The sequence below is a fragment of the Fistularia commersonii genome, chromosome 3, assembly GCF_037954325.1.
Source record: "Fistularia commersonii isolate RoL2024-O1a breed Wild chromosome 3, RoL_Fcom_v1.0, whole genome shotgun sequence".
NCBI classification, from domain to species: Eukaryota; Metazoa; Chordata; class Actinopteri; order Syngnathiformes; family Fistulariidae; genus Fistularia; species Fistularia commersonii.
Window position 1 is genome coordinate 13,579,242 of NC_141286.1, and position 20,321 is coordinate 13,599,562.

General features: G+C 41.3%; 1 protein-coding gene across 2 annotated transcripts in view; it reads left to right on the forward strand.

Annotated features, from left to right (window-relative positions):
• The window catches only part of LOC147235584 (plakophilin-3-like), a 48,061-nt gene extending 28,214 nt beyond the window's left edge, over positions 1–19,847 (forward strand). The window contains exons 9-13 of one of the 2 annotated variants that reach the window (XM_086143700.1): positions 2,832–3,011; positions 3,097–3,250; positions 4,554–4,749; positions 10,894–10,981; positions 17,950–19,847. In XM_086143700.1, the coding sequence (XP_085999826.1) occupies positions 2,832–3,011; positions 3,097–3,250; positions 4,554–4,749; positions 10,894–10,981; positions 17,950–17,991 (660 nt within the window). In that variant the 3' untranslated portion in view covers positions 17,992–19,847. Of the gene's footprint in view, positions 1–2,828; positions 3,012–3,096; positions 3,251–4,553; positions 4,750–10,893; positions 10,982–17,949 lie in introns of both variants that reach the window. The other variant, XM_086143699.1, reaches the window with a different exon arrangement.
• Positions 19,848–20,321: the final 474 nt, after the last annotated feature.

Genomic DNA, 20,321 nt, shown 5'->3' on the forward strand with positions numbered 1-20,321 from the left:
AGATGATAATGCAAACAAAGTCATTACCTTTTACAGTTTGTTTTTTTTCCAATTGGATTGAAATATAGGATTCTTTCGGTGGGAAACCAGATAACTGTATAGGGCATTGGGCATGAGCAGAACCTGTACCACAAATATTATGTACAATTACACAACCTGTTTCAGCTCTGGCAGTGAAAGTTTATTTCAGTTTTACAAAGTGAGCTTCAAATAATAGAATTTATTACATACAAAATAATTACACATACATATATACACTATATGTCCAAAAGTATTCGCTCACCCATCCAAATAATCAGAATCAGGTCCATGGCTACAGGTGTATAAAACAAAGCACCTAGGCATGCAGTTTGTTTTTACAAACATTTGTGAAAGAATGGGTCACTCTCAGAAGCTCAGTGAATTTCAGCATGGAAATGTTATAGGATGCCACCTGTGCAACAAGTCCAGTTGTGAAATTTTCAAGCCTCTAAATATTCAACAGTCAACTGTCAGCTGTAAGAACATGGAAGTGTTTGGGAACAACAGCAACTCAGCCACAAAGTGGTAGCCCATGTAAACTGACAGAGCGTGGTCAGCGGATGATGAGGCACATAGTGCCACTTTCATCAACGTCAACCGCTACAGACCTCCAAACTTCATGTGGCCTTCAGATTATCTCAAGAACAGTGTGCAGCGAGCTTCATAGAATGGTTTTCCATGGTTTAGCCGCTGCATTCAAGCCACACATCACCAAGTGCAATGCAAAGTGTCAGATGCAGCAGTGTAAAGCACACCCCCACTGGACTCTACAGCAGTGGAGAAAGTATTATCTGATGGAGGAGTCTGGGTTTGGTTGTTGCCAGAACGGTATTTGCCGGACTGCATTGTGTCAAGTGTGATGTTTGGTGGAGGGGGGTTATGGTGTGAGGTTGTCTTTCAGGAGCTGGGCTTGGCCTCTAAGTTGTAGTGAAAGGAACTCTGAAAGCTTTGGCATACCAAGACATTTTGGACAATTCTATGCTCCCAACTTTGTGGGAACAGTTTGGAGCTGACCCCTTCCTTTTCACAACATGACTGGGCACCAGTGCAGAAAGCAAGGTCCATAAAGACATGGATGACAGAGTCTGGTGTGAATGAACTTAACTGGCGTGCACAGAATCCTGACCTCAACCCAATAGAACACCTCTGGGATGAATTGGAGCGGCAACTAAGAGCTAGACCTTCTTAGCTCTCAGTCATATATTAGTATGACCTCACAAATCCACTTCTGTAAGAATGGTCAAGAATTCTTATAAACACACTCCTGAACCTTGTGGACATCCTCAGGCCTTGTAGACAGCCTAGCTGCTTGGGGTGGGCAAAAGGTCATATTGAACCCTATGGATTAGGAATGGGATGTCGCTAAGTTCGTATGCAAGTTAAGGCAGATGAGCGAGTACTTTATGCCATTTATGCCACTATGTATATATAGTTTTTTGCTTCAAAAAATCTAACTTTGTGTATATATGAAATGAAATATAGATATGTAAATGCATTTTTTACAAAGCTCATTTGTAAAACTGGGGCTGATTGGATGCCATGCTGTTGTCAGATTGTAATGGTGTAATGGTTTCAGGGTTGTTTGTGGAGTATCTCTCAGGTAACTCATGAGGACCTTCAGCCTGGCAGAAACATGATATGGGGCCTTGGGTCCACAGGGAGCCTCAGGTTTCAATAGAACAACTAAAGGATCAAATGACTGATTTCGATACCGGGTGGAGATAATGGAAGTTATTAGACCCACAGTTGCATGTATGTTCTCTTTAAGGCTTTCGAATGAGGGCGGACTCCACCCTTTGGCCCCCTTTCACACATGACGTACCCTCAGTCACACATAGAATGGTATGACTTCACCCCCCCATTCCACAGTTGCAGATTCCAGTTAGATTGAATGCTACTCTCACTTTAGGTATGTTTTAAGTAGTTGAACTGAAAACTGACTTCATAGTTGGGCAATAAATGTTGAGGGTATCAAATCACGTAGTTGTTTAACACCAACAGAATACCATCAACATTCAACCAAAGATCTTTATCTCTGCTTTTGGCAGAATTATGAGTAATCTACATTTCAAACATTCAATTCAAAGGGAAGGCTTCCATCAAATTGATGGCACTTGTTTTGTGTTTGTGTGTGGGGAATGGGTGCTTTGGCATGTCATGGTTCCAAATCAAATATAAAACATGTCAGGAAACACATTTTCCAAAGTCACCATTTATGGAAACACTTTTTTTTTAGAAATTACATTTTCTATGATATGTAATGAACAAAGTATTTAAAACCAAGCCATGTTTGGAATCGTGGTTTCTGTGATGATCAGATCCTGTGAGTGACAGCCTAGCCTGCAGAGGAACAAGCCACGAGGCTCATTACTTTGAATTATTAATCCGTCAGTCTTTTTACAAGCACCTTCACACACAGCTCCTTTTCCCAGTGCTAAGAGTTTACACTACTCACTTATAATTATGCCTTTACACACTTTTCAGTCTTGTACAGTCCTCTTCTGTGTTCTGTGTATTGATAAAACATCTGGAATTCTTGTATCTTTTTGGGCTCAGTAAGCATATGCATTTTGAGAAATGGTTGGACACAGGGTTTTACTTGTGCCAGTCAGAATCCAAAATTACATAGCCATCACTTCTATAGGCCAAGTTATGCTCATGCATTGTATTTTAACTAAATAAATTTATAAAGAAACTCAGCAAGGGTTTTTTTTTCACGGTGCTGCAAGGGCTCTGGACTTTCACGCAAAATGAATGCTGACATTTTGCAAGGGATTCCTCCTATCTGAGCTGTTGTTCTTCCACAGCAGTGGAACCAGAACGTGTCCATCCTGTCCGAGTTGTCACGGGAGCCCAAGGGGGCTGAGTGGCTGTGGCATCCCAACATGGTGGGCTTGTATAAATTGATCCTTCAGAACAGCAGCAGCAGCTCCACCAGCCAAGAAGCCACCATTGGAGCTCTGCAGAACATCACAGCAGGAGATGGAAAGGTACCACGTGACTTCGCAGTAACTGGGTCAAATTCACTCCAGGAATTGTCAGTATGACATGTTTGTGCATATGGTTTTCCATCAGTGGGCATCTGTGCTAAGCGTGGTGGTGCTGGAGCAGGAAAGGATGCTGCCCATCCTGCTGGAGCTACTGGATACCACAAACAATACAAGCTTGAGGCCCCTGACTGGCCTTCTGAGGAACCTGGCCAGACATGCCTCCAACAAGGACCACATAGGTGAGGCTGACTTCAGACTGTGCGAAATTTAACATTTTAAGTGACATGGTGGTAACACCACACAACTTATTATTGCATGACAAGGTACATGACCAATTGGGGGTGGTGTGGCACGGCGCAGGAGGTAGAGTAATCGTCTTTGGAATCGAACATTCCTGGTTTGATTACAGGCTCCTCCTAGTGTGTCGAAGTGTTGTTGAGCAAGACGCTGCTCCCCTGACGCTGGTTTACGGCATGTCTACTGCTCATGGTTCATTGCAGAGAACGTATGTCCCCACAGGGATAAATGATTATACAATTGGTGATTAGGGGTCACATGTCTCTATTCCACACTCAAAGTCTTTTGCAAAAGACTTGCATGAGACTCAGATTGTTCTTGTCAAACCCTTATACAGATGTACCATTTGATTGCTCACCATCAAAGAACAAAACGACGTGCAAAAAGATGATAGTTGCAGTGGAAATATAACGAATCCAACAGAGCGATGAAGGAAGTGTTACTTTGCTCTTTGGTTTCTTGAGACAAGTGGGCTTCACCCTGGCCTGGAGAGCATCCAGCTTGGGAGCCAGGGAGTGTCATTGGAACAATGTTCAGCTGTATCACAGAGATACATGGACAAAGGCGCTGTTTTCCTGTAAGAACAGGAAGTCTTAGGCCTGTGCGTGGTACTGTGAGATTCTTGAGTTTTGCAACGACCCTTGAGAGCTGCACTTTGACATTATAGTCAATCTTCTTGTCGCTGCCACTGGACTTGAATTTTTTCACTTGAAGACATTTCATCCCTCATCCGAGAGGCTTTTTCAGTTCTGACAGAAGACAAGAAAATGAATGAATTCACCTGGATGACTGAGAACGTCTACATACATTCTGTTAATTTTTCCAATTCCAAATTTTAGTTAAACATTTACCTTACAAATAACTTCAGTGAAATGGGGTCATTTGAACTACAAATATCTGTTTCAGACCTCCTGACACTCACATGTTCCTTTCTTCAATTTTACTGAAGATTCTACAAAAATAGCTCCATGGACCATTCACATCTGCTTGTTCCACAAGACAGTGATTCAGGGAGTTGATTTATCAACAAGATCTGACAACTCGTAATTGAGCTCAGGGGTTCTTTAAATGGGATTTAAGTCGGTGAATTTGATTTGCACACAGGACAGGTGTGGGCAGTTTGTACAGCAAGTCCTCATCAGCTGGAAACTGGGAGCAGGGCTGTGGCTGGCAAGTGGGTGTGGTCAGCCTGCTGGAGCTTGTTGAGGCCCTAACAGTAGTTCAGCCCTGTCTCTCTACTTGCAGCCAAGAACATGGTGAACGTTCTGGTGATGAAGCTCCCAAGTGACGGTTTTCAGAAGACTCCATCCAGTGATGTGGTGGTCAACATTTGTGGAGCCCTCAACCACCTAGTCACCTGTAGCTCCCTGGCAGCCCGTGACATTGCTTACTTCAATGGCCTGCCCAAACTGGTGGGCATCAAAACATCCCATGACAACAGGTAAGAGGAAGTATGCCTATTATTTTTATAATTTTTTAACCATAATTTTTTGTGTTAATCTTGTGTTAAATATTGACAGGCGATTAAAATTTGATTGTTGTGATTAATGATTACAAAGCCTCTAATTAATCAATTAATTTAGAAAGTTCCCACTCCTTAATGTATAACATTTTTTTAAACAAAATAATGACCGTGATGCTTAAAAGTTGTAACAACAAGTATTATCAGAATTGTAACAAGTAGATTCTGTAAACACAGATGCTGTAATCCTTAGTGCCAGCACATTCAAGAGTCACTAGTAAAAACAAACCTGGATTTGGGGTCGCATCAGTAGTGTACTTGAGTTTTCCTTCTTAACACTGCACACCGTCATGAAAGGGGATCAGTCCTGAGCTTGTGTCCCATGCCCAATTGGTCAGGAGAGTTGCCTTATAAAAAGTGGCAGCCGTCCCCCAGGACTATGCATGGCAAGGTTATCCTCAGTCAAGCAATGATGACAGCATACTCATTTTGGGACCCAGCAGGGATCTTTCCTCTTCAACCAGAGCCACCAGAGTCACTGGCTTCTCATCTCTGCTACCTCTGACAGTTTTTTCATGTCTGTGCGTTGCTTTTGGCCTCAACATCTCTCAGCAGTCTTTTGGTAGACCTCTATACCCCACTTCCACAGGCTGGTCTTCAGTCTTCCAGCTGCGATGTTTTGCCCTGGCTGCCAGCTCAGTATGTCATAGCTGTTTTCTTACATAAGGGAGGCTTCAGTAGGGGAGACTTATGTTTTGAAGCTTAGTTGTCTCATTTCCATGGCCCAGAGGTCCCTCCAGCTGATCCTCCTCTACATTATCCCATCTTGTTCACTGTCCCTGTTTACCAAGGGACACTGCCTACACTACCTGCGTAGTGAACCTTCTCCACCACCAATTGCCTCAGCTTGGGTGCAGTGGCTTCACACCAACCTGGTCGGTTAGGAATCAGTACAAAGCCTCCTCTTCCTTACTGAACATGTCCCATGATGTCAGCATGTCTGAGAGCTCCCGAAGCTTCCTCTGCTGCCTTTGCTGTGTTTTTTTCTGTACTACTACATCCCTGGATTTTGTCAGTGTCATGTGTGGTCTTACTTTAATACACTTGAATTCCTCTGTGAGACTTAATAACGGCATATTGAGGACCCCATCTCCACAGAGACCCACCAAGGTATCAATATAATCAGCCAGCCTCTGCGCTATGGCACTGAAGTAGATCTTGCCTTCCACATTCAGTAGAGAGATTGGGCACAATTGCTTGATGGTGTGGTAGGACCCCTCCTGCCCGACCCAACACTTGAGGCCCAGTCTTTATCTGCCTTCACCTGCCAAGACTCCATCGGACCTTCAGGACACACACTTGAATACCTTGTAGGTGACTCCATTTGGTCTTGGAGCCGATGCTGTTCTTGCTCGCTGGGCTGTCTTTGCCACCTCCTTGCTGGTTGGAGCATCAATCTCAGTATGATTTTCTGGGGTGAAATTGATGGGATGGCATTTTGTATTGCCTTATGTCTGACTGGGTTATTCGGAGGTACTCCTCCAGATCAGTTTTTGTTGTTTTCAGCACTGTAGCCGTGGAAGGACTGGGGGAAGGCGGAAGGTGTGTTCAGAAGCAGAGAGAGAAGAGGAAAGGCAGGTATATAGGACTGAGAGTAGGGACCTTGAATATCGGGACCATAACAGGAAAAAGGTAGGGAGTTGGTGGACATGATGCAGAGAAGGGAAGTGGATATACTGTGAGTCCAGGAGACCAGGTGGAAAGGTAGTAAGGCTAGAAGCTTAGTAGCAGGTTTTAAGTAGTACTATCATGGTACTGAAAGGAAGAGAAATGGAGTAGGAGTTATCTTGAACGAGGAGTTTGTTAGGAATGTTTTGGAGAAGTAAAGAATCACAGATAGACTTATGAGTCTGAAACGGGAAATTGAAGGAGTTATGCTCAGTGTGGTTAGTGGCTGTGCCCCGCAGGTGATATGTGAGTTTGAGGAGAAAGAGAAGTTCTGGAATGAGCTCGATGAACTGATGTGGAATATCTCAAGAGATGAGAGAGTGGCAATTGTTGCATACTTCAATAGGCATGTTGGTGCAGGCAATAGAGGGGATGAATAAGTGACGGGCTGATTTGGTATACAGGATAGGAACACAGAGGGAAAGATGGTAGTACATTTTGCAAAAGGATGGAAATGGCTGTAGTGACATTTTTTTTCCATAAAAGACAGGAACATAGGGTAACTTATAAGAGCAGAGTTAGGAGCACACAAGTAGACTAAATCTTGTATAGACGAGGTAACCTGAAAGAGATCAGTGACTGCAAAGTAGTTGTAGGTGAGAGCATAGCCAGACACTCCAATCATCCAATCATCGACAGCATAGGATGGTGGTTTGTAGGATGACTCTGGCGACAAGGAAGATCAAGAGGGTGGAAGCTGAAAAGGGAGGAGTGTTGTATGTTTTTTAGGGAGGAGTTAAGAAAGGCTCTGAGTGGTCAGGGAGAGATTCCAGACAACTGCAGCTACTGCTATCAGGGAGACAGGTAGGAGAGTACTTGGTGTGTCATCTGGAAGGAAAGTAGATAAGGTCGTGGAATGATGAAGTGCAGGGGTATATACAGAGAAAGCGGTTAGGAAAGAAGTGGGATACTGAGAGGACTGAATAGTATAGACAGGAGTACAGGGAGATACAACGCAAGGTAAAGATAGAGGTAGCAAAGGCAAAACAATGGGCGAACAATGACCTGTATGCTCGGTTGGAAGGGAGAGAATGATCCATATATGTCAGCAAAACAGAGACCTAAAGGTGGAAAGGATGTACAACAGGTCCAAGTGATTAAGGATAGAGAGGGAAATATACTGCCAGATGCAATAAGAGTGGTGGGAAGATAGAAAGAGTACTTTGAAGAGCTAATGAATGTGAAAAATGAAAGAGAGGCAAGGGTAGAAGAGGTGAGAATTGTAGACCACAATAGTCTACAATAGTCTATGTACTAATCTCTGTAGCAGGGATTAGTAAAAGTGAAGTGAGGTAGGCTGAAGAGGATGAAGAGTGGAAAGGCAGTTGGTCTTGATGATATGGGAAAGAGTATTGGAAACTAGACTGAGAGCAGAAATCAGCATTTGGGAACAGCAGTATGACATCATTACTAGAAAGAGTACCACAGATGCAGTATTTGCTTTGAGAATGCTAATTGAGAAGTACAGAGAAAGCCAGAGGGAGCTGCATTGTGTTTTTATAGAACTAGAAAAAGCCTATGATCGGATGCCAAGAGAGGAACTATGGTATTGTATGAGGAAATCTGGAGTGGCAGAGAAGTATGTCAGACTGGTGCAGGGCATGTATGCTAGCTGTGAGACAGTGGGCTGTAGGGGTGACAGACAGGTTCAATGTGGGGGTGGGACTCCATCAGGGATCAGCTAATAGCTCCATCTTGTTTGTGGTGGTGATGGACAGGCTGGCAGATGAGGTTAGACAGGAATATCCATGGACCATGATGACATTGTGATCTGTAGTGAGAGCAGAGAACAGGTTGAGGGAAATCTAGAGAGGTGGAGGTATGCGTTAGAAAGGAGATGAAGGAAGCTTAGTCAAGGCAAGACAGAGTGTATGTGTGTGAATAAGAGGAACCTGTGTGGAACGGTGAGGCTACAGGGAGTGGAGATCAAGACTTTGCAAGAATTCAAGTAGCTGGGGTCAACAGTCCAGAGCAGCGGAGAGTGTGGCAAAGAAGTGAAAAGACAGGCTCAAGCAGGTCAGAATGGGTGGAGAAAATTGTGAGGGGCACTATGCAGTAGAAGACTAGAATTGATAGATCAGCCAGAATGAAAGGAAATGTGTACAAGACAGTGGTGAGACAAGAGATACTGTGTGGCCGAGAAACAGTTACAATGACAAAAAGACAGGAGGCAAAGCTAGAGGTCGCAGAGATGAAGATGCTAAGGTTCTCTTTGAGAATGACCAGGATGGATAGGATCAGGGATGTGTCCATCAGAGGAACAGCACATGTTAGATGATTTGGAGAGAAGGTCTGAAAAGACAGACTGAGATGGTTCAGTCATGTACAGAGGAGGGATAGTGAATGTATTGGTTGACGGATGCTGGAATTGGAGCTGCCAGGCAGGAGGTTTCAAGGAAGACCAAGGAGATTCATGGACGTATTGAGAGAGGTAGTTGAGAAGGTACTTGGTGTGAGAGAGGAGGATGGAGAGAATAGAGTTAGATGGTAAAAGTTTATTCGCTGTGGTGACCCCTGAAGGGAAAAGCCAAAAGAAGAAGAAGAATTCTCTTCCTTTTGGAAAAAGAGGCTCTTAAGGAACCTGAAAGGAGCCTTGTAGAATCTAGTTTGTTCTCTCACCGTCCTGCTTTTCTGTAGCATCTCTGCTCTGCGGAGGGTTGCAAAACATGCTTTTAATGTCTGCTTGGTGCACATTTATGCCCTCCTTATCCAGCTTGGAGGCCCTTTTCCTTGCTTCCTGAAGTCTCTTTTATTGAATGAGGGGTTTGATCTCTTGTTGCCTCCTGAAAATTGGCAGAGTTTGAATCTCTTTTGTACATCTGATCTCCTGCACTCCAAACCATTCGGCTCCATACTGATACATGAGGTGCCCCATTTTCTCCACTGAGTCTTGAAGTTGCTTGAGCATTGCGGTCAGATCTGAGTTCATCTATTCCCATTGGATCTTGTCAAGGCTGTGGGGTTTGTGTCCCAGTAGTTTTTGCTTGACAACGGGTGTGGGAGGGAGGCAGTGTTCCACCATTGACATCATTTGGACATTGATACTGATGCACAGTATATTTCGGTTAGCCACCAGGTGCTGTGCTTCATTTGACTGATTTGATTTGTTTGCGTAGGAAATGATTAAATTGGGGCCCTTGTCTTTCCTAATTCAAGCACCATTTCTTTCCCCGATGGATCCTCAACCCACGTTATGATGTAACTTTCCTCCTGCCACAGACTTGTGTTTGGACCGCTGTGACAGTTGCCGTGGTGTACTCTTTTCCTGTGCTGTCATTTCCATTCCAGTCATTATTATATTGTCAGTACATGAGTCTTCTTTCGTCCATACTCTCATAGAAGGGGTATTCTCTCATGTTTCTTTCTTGTAGCTATGGTGGGTGTTTCCAGCATGGTGCAATAAAAGAGGAACTAAAGAATGGGGAGGTAGCCAAAGACCGACCCAGTGGGGTCAGCATTCTCTTTACGCTGCCACAAGGACTTTCCCCTGTCATCAGCAGATCTTTCCCAGCAGTCACTGGACACATCCAGATCTCCAGATCCTGTTAACACAGGACTAGATGTTTGAATCCTTAGTGCCCGCATATATAAATAATAAAGTTTTACAAAGATTTCTTTCAGAAAAAAAGATTTCACTTCAAGCTTTAAAGTTCAACATTCATTGTTTTAAATTTAAGAGCCGTCTGATCAGATGACTGATTGTAGAAAACTTAAAGTTAGAAGATAAAGAACTGAAGAACATGGCTGGGCCTGATCGAGGACCCAAGCACTGATGTTTGTTGAGGTTTCATCATGCTATTTAGTTCTACATTGGAGCTGCATGATAAAATGATTTCATTCATGAAATCAAATATATAAGCCGACAAATTTAAAAGCCACAAATTCCTTATCGTTCTAAAAAAATATTTTCTTTTGGCAAATCCTAAACATCAACTCCCTTCAAGCTCGGGACAGCATTTTCAAAACAGATATTACACTAAATACTGAAAGTTAATTAGATTTTCTTTTTCTTATGTGAACCTCAGCATTGAGGTCCCTGTCAGATTGAATTTAGCTTATGTTTAAGCTTTATCTCAATTGTCAACTTTTTTGACTTTCAAACAAACAAGTCATGGCTTATTTGAATAATGCCTTATTTTCAGGATTTATGTAAAATAAAATGCATCCAAAACTGAGTTTGGGACTCATGGTGTCAGCATTCAGGAAGCCATGGATTCTAACCCTCCAGTGAGAGTTGAGTCACTGACCGGGGTGACAAATACTGTAGATGGCTGTATATCTCAACGCATTGTTTGTTTGTTAGTCTTCTAATTAGAGTTTATCATGGGTTTCTCCCTCATTTCTCTCTGGTATTTCCTCTATGCTATTTCTCTCCATCTGTTCACTTTATTTTAGCTCTGGGAGCCTGAATGCTGCCAGGGCCGCTTCCACGGTCCTTTGCAACATGTTCCAGTACACCAAGCTGCACAAAGAGTACAAACTGGTAAGCCACACAACTGCTGACAAAATCTATCAACACAGCTTTGTTCAGAATCCCGAATAGCCTGGTATTGAGAAACATTTTATTGAAATTAGCTGGACAGAATTTCCCTCTTTGCAAAAAGATCCAGACCCATAACCTAAAGAGAAAGGTTCCCAAGCGGTATCATTCTGTTTCAGATTGGGGGGGTCAAGAGCCTATCCCAGCTGTCATTGGGTGAGGGGTTGGGTTCCTCCTGGACAAGTCGCCTGTCAATTGCAATGCAACATAGAAAGATAAACAACCATGCACTCTCTCATTCACATATCCCTGCAATTCTGAGTGTTCAGTGAACCTACTGCATGATTTTGAACTATGGAGGAGAATAGAGAACCATGGGGAAACCCACGTAGGCACGAGGAGAACATGAAAACTATTGTTGTTTTCCATCCTTTTGGAGCAACAAGGGTGAATTTTAAAAGAAAAGATATTGAAAAAAATACAGCAATAGTTTAATTTGACTTCACACACTCATTTGCACTTGAATAATATGGGGATTCCAGAAAAGAAAGGAAACACATCAATGAGGAATATTGGGCTCATAAATCATGCCATCCTGACAAAAAATTGATTTATTCATACTTAGTACATTTCCCGAGGGAGGAAAACATGTTTTTATTTGTGAAATATTTTAAGGAGACACTCCCATGTCCATAAATCTTCAAAACAGACATAAAAAAATTTGCATTATTTAAAATAAATCCAAGTTTGTTTTTTTTTATTTTCACTGCTATAAATTCACCTGGAATTCCTTTGTATCTTCAAGTCATGTGACATGAACAGTTTAGGAAACAGCGTTACCGCCTAGGAAACAGCTGATGAAATTTACAGCTCTGTAAAGAATGAAAATAATACCTGGTTAGAACCACAATAATTCTCAAAATCCATTGAATTTCTTGATCTGAAAACTTTCCTCCGAAAAAAGGCAAGAAATGATTCCAAAATAATTTTGCATATCCTACCCACATGATGGGATCTTTATTTCAGAAAAGGAAAAAGCATAACGACTATGTTTAAAAGATGGCAAATAGAGAACACCATATTTCGGTGCTGTAGTTTCAAGAGAAAAAAAACAAGAAAACAGGGAGCTGGTGAGGCTCCATTGTTTCAGGGTTTCCGAGGGTCGTTCAGAGGAGCCAGAAGGCGTCTGGCTCGGGTCCAGAGGTCAAAAGGGGTCAAAACATCACTCAGGGCCATTAATGCCATTCACAGTAAAGGCACTGTATCTCACTGTGTGAACCTGGCTCCTCTTTATTCCTCCATTGTAAATCATTTCACCAATCCATTTGAGATCGTTGTCCCTTGGTTTCTGCTTTCCCAGCTTCATTGTGATATATTGGCGCTTCTGCTTCAGCGTTTTTAATGGGCCTTTTCCTCCCTCTACCCTCTTATGTATATGGGGATCCCAAACCCTCAAAAAATAAGTAGCAGCCTCGACAGCTGTTGCCGTTACTGACATTATTGTCATGATATTAACCACTGTATTAATTGCATTTGTTAATACGAAGGCTGTATGTTTTCATTATTTATTGCACATTTTTGCTTAACATTAGAATTTTCCATTGACTTTTAATGCATGTATTGCTCATTATAAAGAGCTTATTGTTGATCTTTAGCTAAATTACCACTATAAGGGGTGGACAGAGAAGACCTTTGGAAAGAAAAAGGCAAAAATAGGCTATTGGAAAAAAATTATGGTTGAAAATTGTCTTATCTCTATTCCTAAAGACCTCCTGAGAGCCTCGGCTCTTCTGAATAGAAACATTTGTACTTTTATTGCATTGACCAGCTGAAAACCACCATGATGTACAGTGAAGAGTGAAATTGTCTACTGGCCACAGCAGTAACAATAACTCTTCTGTTTTTGGAGGCATCTGTTCTTTAGGCTCTGTTTCTTTTGGTTGCCTTGGAAGCCTGATGGATGCAGAGCTTTTGTTCCTGAACAAGGATAAGGGGGCCGGAAGGTTTTTCAAATAAAGTGGAATTACAGCTCATAAACAGGGGGCCTCTGATTTTATCCAACACATGTATTTTTTTCCCAGAAACTTTACCAGAACCACTCCTGATGCAGCTTTTTTGAAACAGCATGTAGGAATATCTTACAGATAGGTTATCAGATTCTGAAGGTCATGAAAGCCTGTCCAGACATACATTTTGCAAACTGCTGTTGCTACAAGTTTGACTTTATAAATGAATGATATCATTGATAGTGGAGAGTTTTCTAATACATCAAAAAGCCACAAAGCCTTTAAATGGTTTATGTCTGTACGCTTACGTTAAAAGAAAGAGTTGTTGTTCTTGTTGGTTTAGAATAAGGCTGTTGTGAAATATGGATTGGCACTTGTTTGATGTTAGTGATTTAAAGGTATTTTTCAATGTACCTCTCTAAAGGGAAGTGCTGCGTCTCTCTCGGAAAAGACTTAATGTGCATCTCAACGTAATGTTAAATGTCAGAGAAAGTGCAAGGTGCCTAAATCTGAAGAAAATACATGACTGATTCGTGTGAACTGGGATGATGTGAGATGCAGTTGCAAGAAAGAGGTGGTTATGGTTTAATATTAGGACAGAGATAAAGACTCTTATGCACATGTGAATTTTGATTAACTTTTTATTTTGTGGCTGTTTTTACATCTTTCATCAGCATTATCTGGCACACGACACACACATAAACAGGTGTGTGTGTGCGCGTGTGTGCGTGTGTGCGTGTGTGCGTGTGTGTGTGTGTGTTTGTCAACATGTATAAAATCAAAAACATTTTAAAGCTACATTTCATTGCCCTATTTGTGGGATAACAAGGCAAGAGTCCCCTTCTCCATCTTCTTCTCCCATGAAAAGTGCGGAGGTTTGTCTCTGACCAATGCAGAAAAGCTTTTCTTTTTGCGACGTTTCCACTTTTGCCCAGATTTTAGTTTCACCAGAGATATGATTGGACTCAGCGTCATATTTGGCCACAGACAAGGCTTCTTCAGTGGCTAAGCAAGTCTCCCCTTGGTGGCAGGGGTCATTTCCACCCACACTGGCCTTGACCATGGAGCATCCGGGAATATCTGCTGTGGGGTCAACACAGATACCTTAGTTCCTTCTCTCCCTTGTCTTTCTGCTCCTGAATGATGGACCCCTGGTTCTCAGCAGGTGTTGGCTGTAACATGCTTCAAAGCTGCACTTATCTAGTTTTTGCAGAGATCCTAGGAAACCTGTCTGTCTTCTTCTTTCCCTTTAGCCTGCTTTCTTCAGGGGTCACCACAGCAAATCCCCTCCATCTAGCCCCTCCTCTGCATCCTCTTCTCTCACACCTACTAACTTCATGTCCTTTTTGTCTTCATCTATAAATATCCTCTTAGGATTTCCTAAAGGCCTATCCTGCATGGCAGTTCCAACATCCTTTTACCAATATATTCACCATCTTCCCTCTGTAAATGTCAAAACTATCTCGATCTGACCTTACCTCCAGACCATCTAAAATGTGCTGTCCCTCTTGTGGACTCATTCCTGATCCTATCCATCCTCCTCACTCCTAAAGAGGACCTCAATATCTTCAGCTCTGCTACATCTTGCTATGCCTCTTATCTTTCCCTCTGTACAACTGTTTAACAAATAGGAGTTTCTCTGTTTCGGTTTGTCATTGACTCAGAGTCAGAGTCTGTCTGCCTTGTTCGATAAAACCGCCTCTGTCTTCTTCATCTAATATTGTCGAAGGACACGATATCTAGCGTAGTCATATCAACTTTTATTGTCACAGAAGTTGACTGGGTTTTGCTACAGTCCTGGAGATTTTGATTCCCAAACAAATTGCAGTTGAGCTCTGAAACTGCATTCCTTTTCTAAAGAAACCTAACCAAGGAAATACCTGGGTCTCATTGAAATAACTTTTTCTTTAACCTTTCAATTAAGGTTGAGAAACCTGTGTAAACTTGGCCTTCAGAAGCCCACGTAAAATACTGACAACTCCTCATTTACGTTATGCTAACAGGCAAGTTTCTCATTTGATCCCACTTCTCCCTGGAGACTGTTGAAGTGTCCTTGAGCACAGACACTGAACCTGCACTTGTTCCTGGTTGGCACTTTATATGTTGGCCTCAGCTTTCAGTGTAAGTGAATAAGGCACAGTGGTAAAGTGCTTAAAGTACCACCAGGGTTGAAAAACTCTGTAAACATGAAAATCCATTGACTATTATCTATGTATTACCTAGTATCTTTACTTCTTGAGGGACAAAGTAGTGTCACTAAAATGCCTGTTATTACTGCTCTTTTCCTTTAGTTTGCATTATCCTGGATAATTGGGAGTCTTGATGAATAGCAGATTGACATTTTATTTTTGCAGCAAAAGAACACCTGGCATACACTGTTTTTTTACCGTTGCGTGAGTGTGACGTGAAGGGAGGGCAGAAGACATGGGCGTCAGCTGTCAGTGTCCCTCTAGCCAGATGTTTTTCTAGTTTATGTTGACACATCTGTTTTTCATCCTGCTTAACCTCCCATCTCCACCTCCTGTTGGCCCTCCTCCTGCTTCCGTTATAGGCTGATTCAGGTCAGAGTCTAACCGCGTCTTATCTGGACTTTCGCCAGGGCAAGGAAAACGTTTTGTCTGCTCTCATGAAAAAACTGGCGTTTGTTTCATTATTTGTTCCTGCAAAAAAATCAGTTACCATTTATAAGGAAATAGGAGTGTTCAACAGCATATTTCCAAAATGAAGCCTTTTGGTCAGATTGGGTATGTTATTCAACCCTAAGACAAAATTTACACCCACAACCATTGAGAAAAGTACTCACATTAAATGATTAAGGCATGCAATAAACACTAGTTACGAGGTAGAACTTTTGGCTCTTAGAGACCCAGATGTCTTTATATTGTGTCTTTTCAACATGTTTAGCTTAAAATACATAATACAACTGATGTATTTTATTTTGTAACCCTATACATGGTCTCACTAATAAAAGTCTGTGTAGAATAACCCGACTAAAGAACCTGTTCCACCCAACTGCCATCAGACTCTTAAACAGCTGACACTTTTTTTTATTTACATACACTTAACATGCAACACAGCTGGTGCTAAGCGCATCTGCACATGTAATTTCTGCCCATTTAAACTGCACTCATCCTTGCACCTGCACTTTGTGAGTTGCACACCAAGCTGCTCTCAAATGTCTTATTGTATTGCCAACACTGTTCATATTTATAATATTCTGTGTTTTAGTGAGGGAAACACCCAGGTGACGGTAAAACGTCTGTTTTATGACCAATAGGTGTTGTTAGCCACAGCCGTGCCACATGAGCCTGCAATACAACTAACTGTTCATGCACAATTCCAGTTAAAAAAAAAGAAAATTCATTGCACTCCAAACCACACCCACATAATTCCCAGCAACCCCAAAATCACACAGAAAACAAGAATCAACATAAACCCCAACTGCGACTTGCAACAATATTTATAACAATGTTTTCACTATCATTATTTCTTACTAATACATATCCAATTGCACTGCGGCTAGCAAAGTAGGAATATCACTGTACAATGAACACGTTTCTACACTGTGCATGTGACAGTAAACGCTTTAAATCTTGAATCTTGAATCTAATACCGGACGGTCAGTTGAAGTGAAAAATGATATGTAAAGAAAAGTGAAAGGGAATATAAACAGAGCATAAAATGTCTAAAATTGACTGATTTTGTAAAACATTTCCCTCGTGTGAATGCAAAGGATCCCAGAAAAAGAGAAAAAATACTTTGATGGCAGGTAAACAAGCATTTGGACTGAAAACATCTACAAGGAGCATAAATCTTGCATCTTTTAAAACATGTAAAAGTTGAGAAAAGGAGGAATCAAAATAAGGGTCTCTCTCTGACGTGGAGCCATTGTTACTCTCAGAAATGCCAATTTGAGATGCGTACGCACACATGCACACAAACACACACAAACAAGTTCCTGTTACACCAACCTGAAAGCAAACAAATTATGTGTGTGTCTGTTGGGGGTTTCTGTGTTTGTCTGCTAATCACTATCACTGGGGTGTATTCACCATTAACCGAGTCCTGATGCAACATCCTAAGGTATGACTTTCTGGACTCGTTTTATTAAACTCTAGTTCAGAATCATGCAAACTTCTCAGAGGCCCCGCCCACCACACTTAGCATACATAATCTGGCAGAAATAACAGCAATGCAGGGACAGCATGGTGACAATGGTATCAATCAGTTGTCTGTCATTTCACAATGTTTGATATGAGGATTGAGCCCCTGCCTCTCATCTTCATCTCTACACACAGTTTGGACTTTGCAATGTTCAGGCAACCTCTTTCCAGGAATTACTGGCCATTTGCATGTCCTTACTGTGTTACATAGATTTTCTTACTTCATCCTTTCATATTATCATCCTCTAAACTAGGGGTGTCAAACTCAAGGCCCGTGGGCCGGATTAGGACCGTGAACAGGTTTAATCCGGCTCGCAAAGCTAAAAAATACCAGGTTTGAGGAGTGAATTGAACAATAGGTACGTAACAGTAGTTCATATGTCATGATTTTACCGATCCGGCCCACTTTAGAATAGATTTTCCCCCGTGTTACCCCTGAGCTAAAATGAGTTTGACACCCCTGCTCTAAACTATCCATCCCCTGATTTCCTTTTGCATTAGCCCCAACCAATTCAGATTTCCACATGAGAAAAACGTTCTGACCTATTCATGTGTCATGCACAAAGTTTTTGCTTCTCATGGGGTGTGTGTATAGGCCAACTGAGGTTTCATGAAGTTAAAATTCATAATTTTGATGAGGGCTCTTGCTTTGTCCCAAAAAAAGACATGGTAAAATTCTACATACTCTAACACATGTTTAACACATGTTTACAATAAATAGATATTTGAATAGAAATGCTTAAAAAGCAGGCTGGTGTGTAAGATGATGTTCTTACACCACCTGTGTGTGTTTGTCTTTCAGAAAGGATTTGCGCGGCGGGATTTTGCAGACGCTTCCATCTGAACTGGTGTAATCCCAAGAGTCTGACTCCTACTGTCTACAAGGATAGAATGAACAGAGACTGATAGATGAATGTGGTTGTCCTGTTGAGTTTGTGATGACATCGAGCCCAAACACATGCTGATTTCAATTATCGGGGACTTCTGATACCGATCAATGACATACTGCTGTGGGTAAAATCTAAGGTTGTTGGTTTTTTTTTTACAAAATTGTATGTTACTGGTCAAGTCTAATGCATCCAAACTGACCAATCAGATATAATTTAACCCCCTCTTCTTCATCAACAGGGATCAGATTGTTTGACTTGTGTCATTTCACTATGTGTCAGGTCTCGGACATTCAAAATCAAATCTCTGTTAACTAAGTCTGCGTGTCCACACATCGGCAGGGAGTCGAGACGAAGATAAAGGCTGGTTAAAACTTTACATAATCTGTTATGCACCCTCTCACTGTTTCTCACTAATATTAATCTTTCTCACTTTCTTGATGCTGTCACCTGAATTGTCTCAAGCAAGCCACCACTGTCCCTTTCTATTAATTATTTAGCTAAAGATCCAACACTATTAGATTATTAATAGCTAGTTGATAGCTATGCCCATCATTTTTTGAAAATAAGTTACATTAGGTTTTGTACTGTTGCGCACTAACTCACCTATGTGCTTTGGAGTTTGTCCATGATGCTACCATTATACAGCTACTTTTAACTGAACGGTTGTCAAAATGTATGTGTTACTTTTATTTAAAGATAATTTGGAGTGTCACAATCAGTTTCATCCATAATGGTCTCATGCTTCAATTATCTGGGGAAAAAAAGAACGTCAAAAATCTATACCTGTCGTGTTTTTGTGTGATGGAAAGTTAATATGGCTTCACTGATATGTGCTAATATCTTGTTCGCAAATGTCATACCAACATCCCTGCCCTTCTCTAGCTGAGAGCCATGTTGGCATGACAGATGTCCTGTTGAGATCTAAAAGGTAAACATCTGCGAACAGGTGGTAAGTCAAAGATGTTTTCACATAGTCCGATCCCTGTTCAGTTCCCAAACCAGTTCAGTGGTGTGACCTTGTTGCTTGTGTGCCTGTGAATGTACTGCAGGAGATGTTTGCTACATGATATTGACTTTGTTTTAGAACAGTCAAGGACTTTGGTGGCTCTGAATTGGTAAACCATGCCAAGATATGTGAGAGCATTTTACAAAACCACTAAAACCTCCTTACTAAAAAAAAAAAATTTACAAAAAAAAAAAAAAATGCTAGAAAAATTACCATTGATACTAATCAAAATGTGTTATAAAAAGAAAATTTTATAAATAAACAACAACATTATTGTGTTCACATCCTGAAATGAAACAGTGTTACCTTGTTGTTTTTTTGGCCTCTTTTGGCAGAGCACAGCAATACCATAAAGATTTGTTTTTCAGTTTGAAAGTGTTTTATCATTTGTTGTTACAGCTGAGGATGTAAATAGACAGAAAAAGAGTGTGAGAGAATGTTGAGAGAAAGCATGGAAGAACTGTCATTCCTATATTTTCAGCTTTGCAAAGTAACGGGAAATCTCTTTCTAGCAGGATGTAAGTCTGGTTTGAAACAGCAGGCGTTTCAGTGGTTTAAAACATACTGACATGTTATTTTCAAAGATAAGAGTGAGATAGAAAGTAGTGCTGTTCAAACTTAGTGGCCTTGATATGTATGAATCTAGCACTGTGTGTGTCAGAATAACAACTTCCTTAAACTCTCGCTAAAAATTTAGTATGATGTCTACGACATGTTGGACCGATATAGCTAGAGGGTTGTATGGTCTGAAGTATTAAAATGAAACAAGATCATAAAGTACAAAAATAAAAACTCTGTTGCTCATGCCAAGTGTCTCTGTGAAATTTGTGAGTTTGACACAGATACGAGATGAGATGAAACAAAAACTCAGCAGAACATTGGGTTTCACATCGGTTCAGTACACAAGTGTTTTTCTCCTCATGGCAAACTAGTAGAAATGATGCCAGTTGGACTCTCAATCATGACCCTAATGCAGTAAAATGCTTGATTTAGTGTCTGCAGGAAGCAGTAACAAGGGACATATATAAATATATGAGCGCATTTTTTTAAAGTCATTGTCCATACTGTTTATGTTGCAGAGAGCTAGACTGGCTCCGCAGTCATTCCCAGCTGATGAGAGGTTTTACCAAAACCGACCACTTGTCCAACACGGGGCCACAAATGGAAATATCCAAACATTCGCTTTCTCGCTCACACCAATGGATAATTAAGAGTCCTCAACTGGACTAATGAGCATTTTTAAATATGAATACGTTGGAGTCTACCGTTTTTTATATT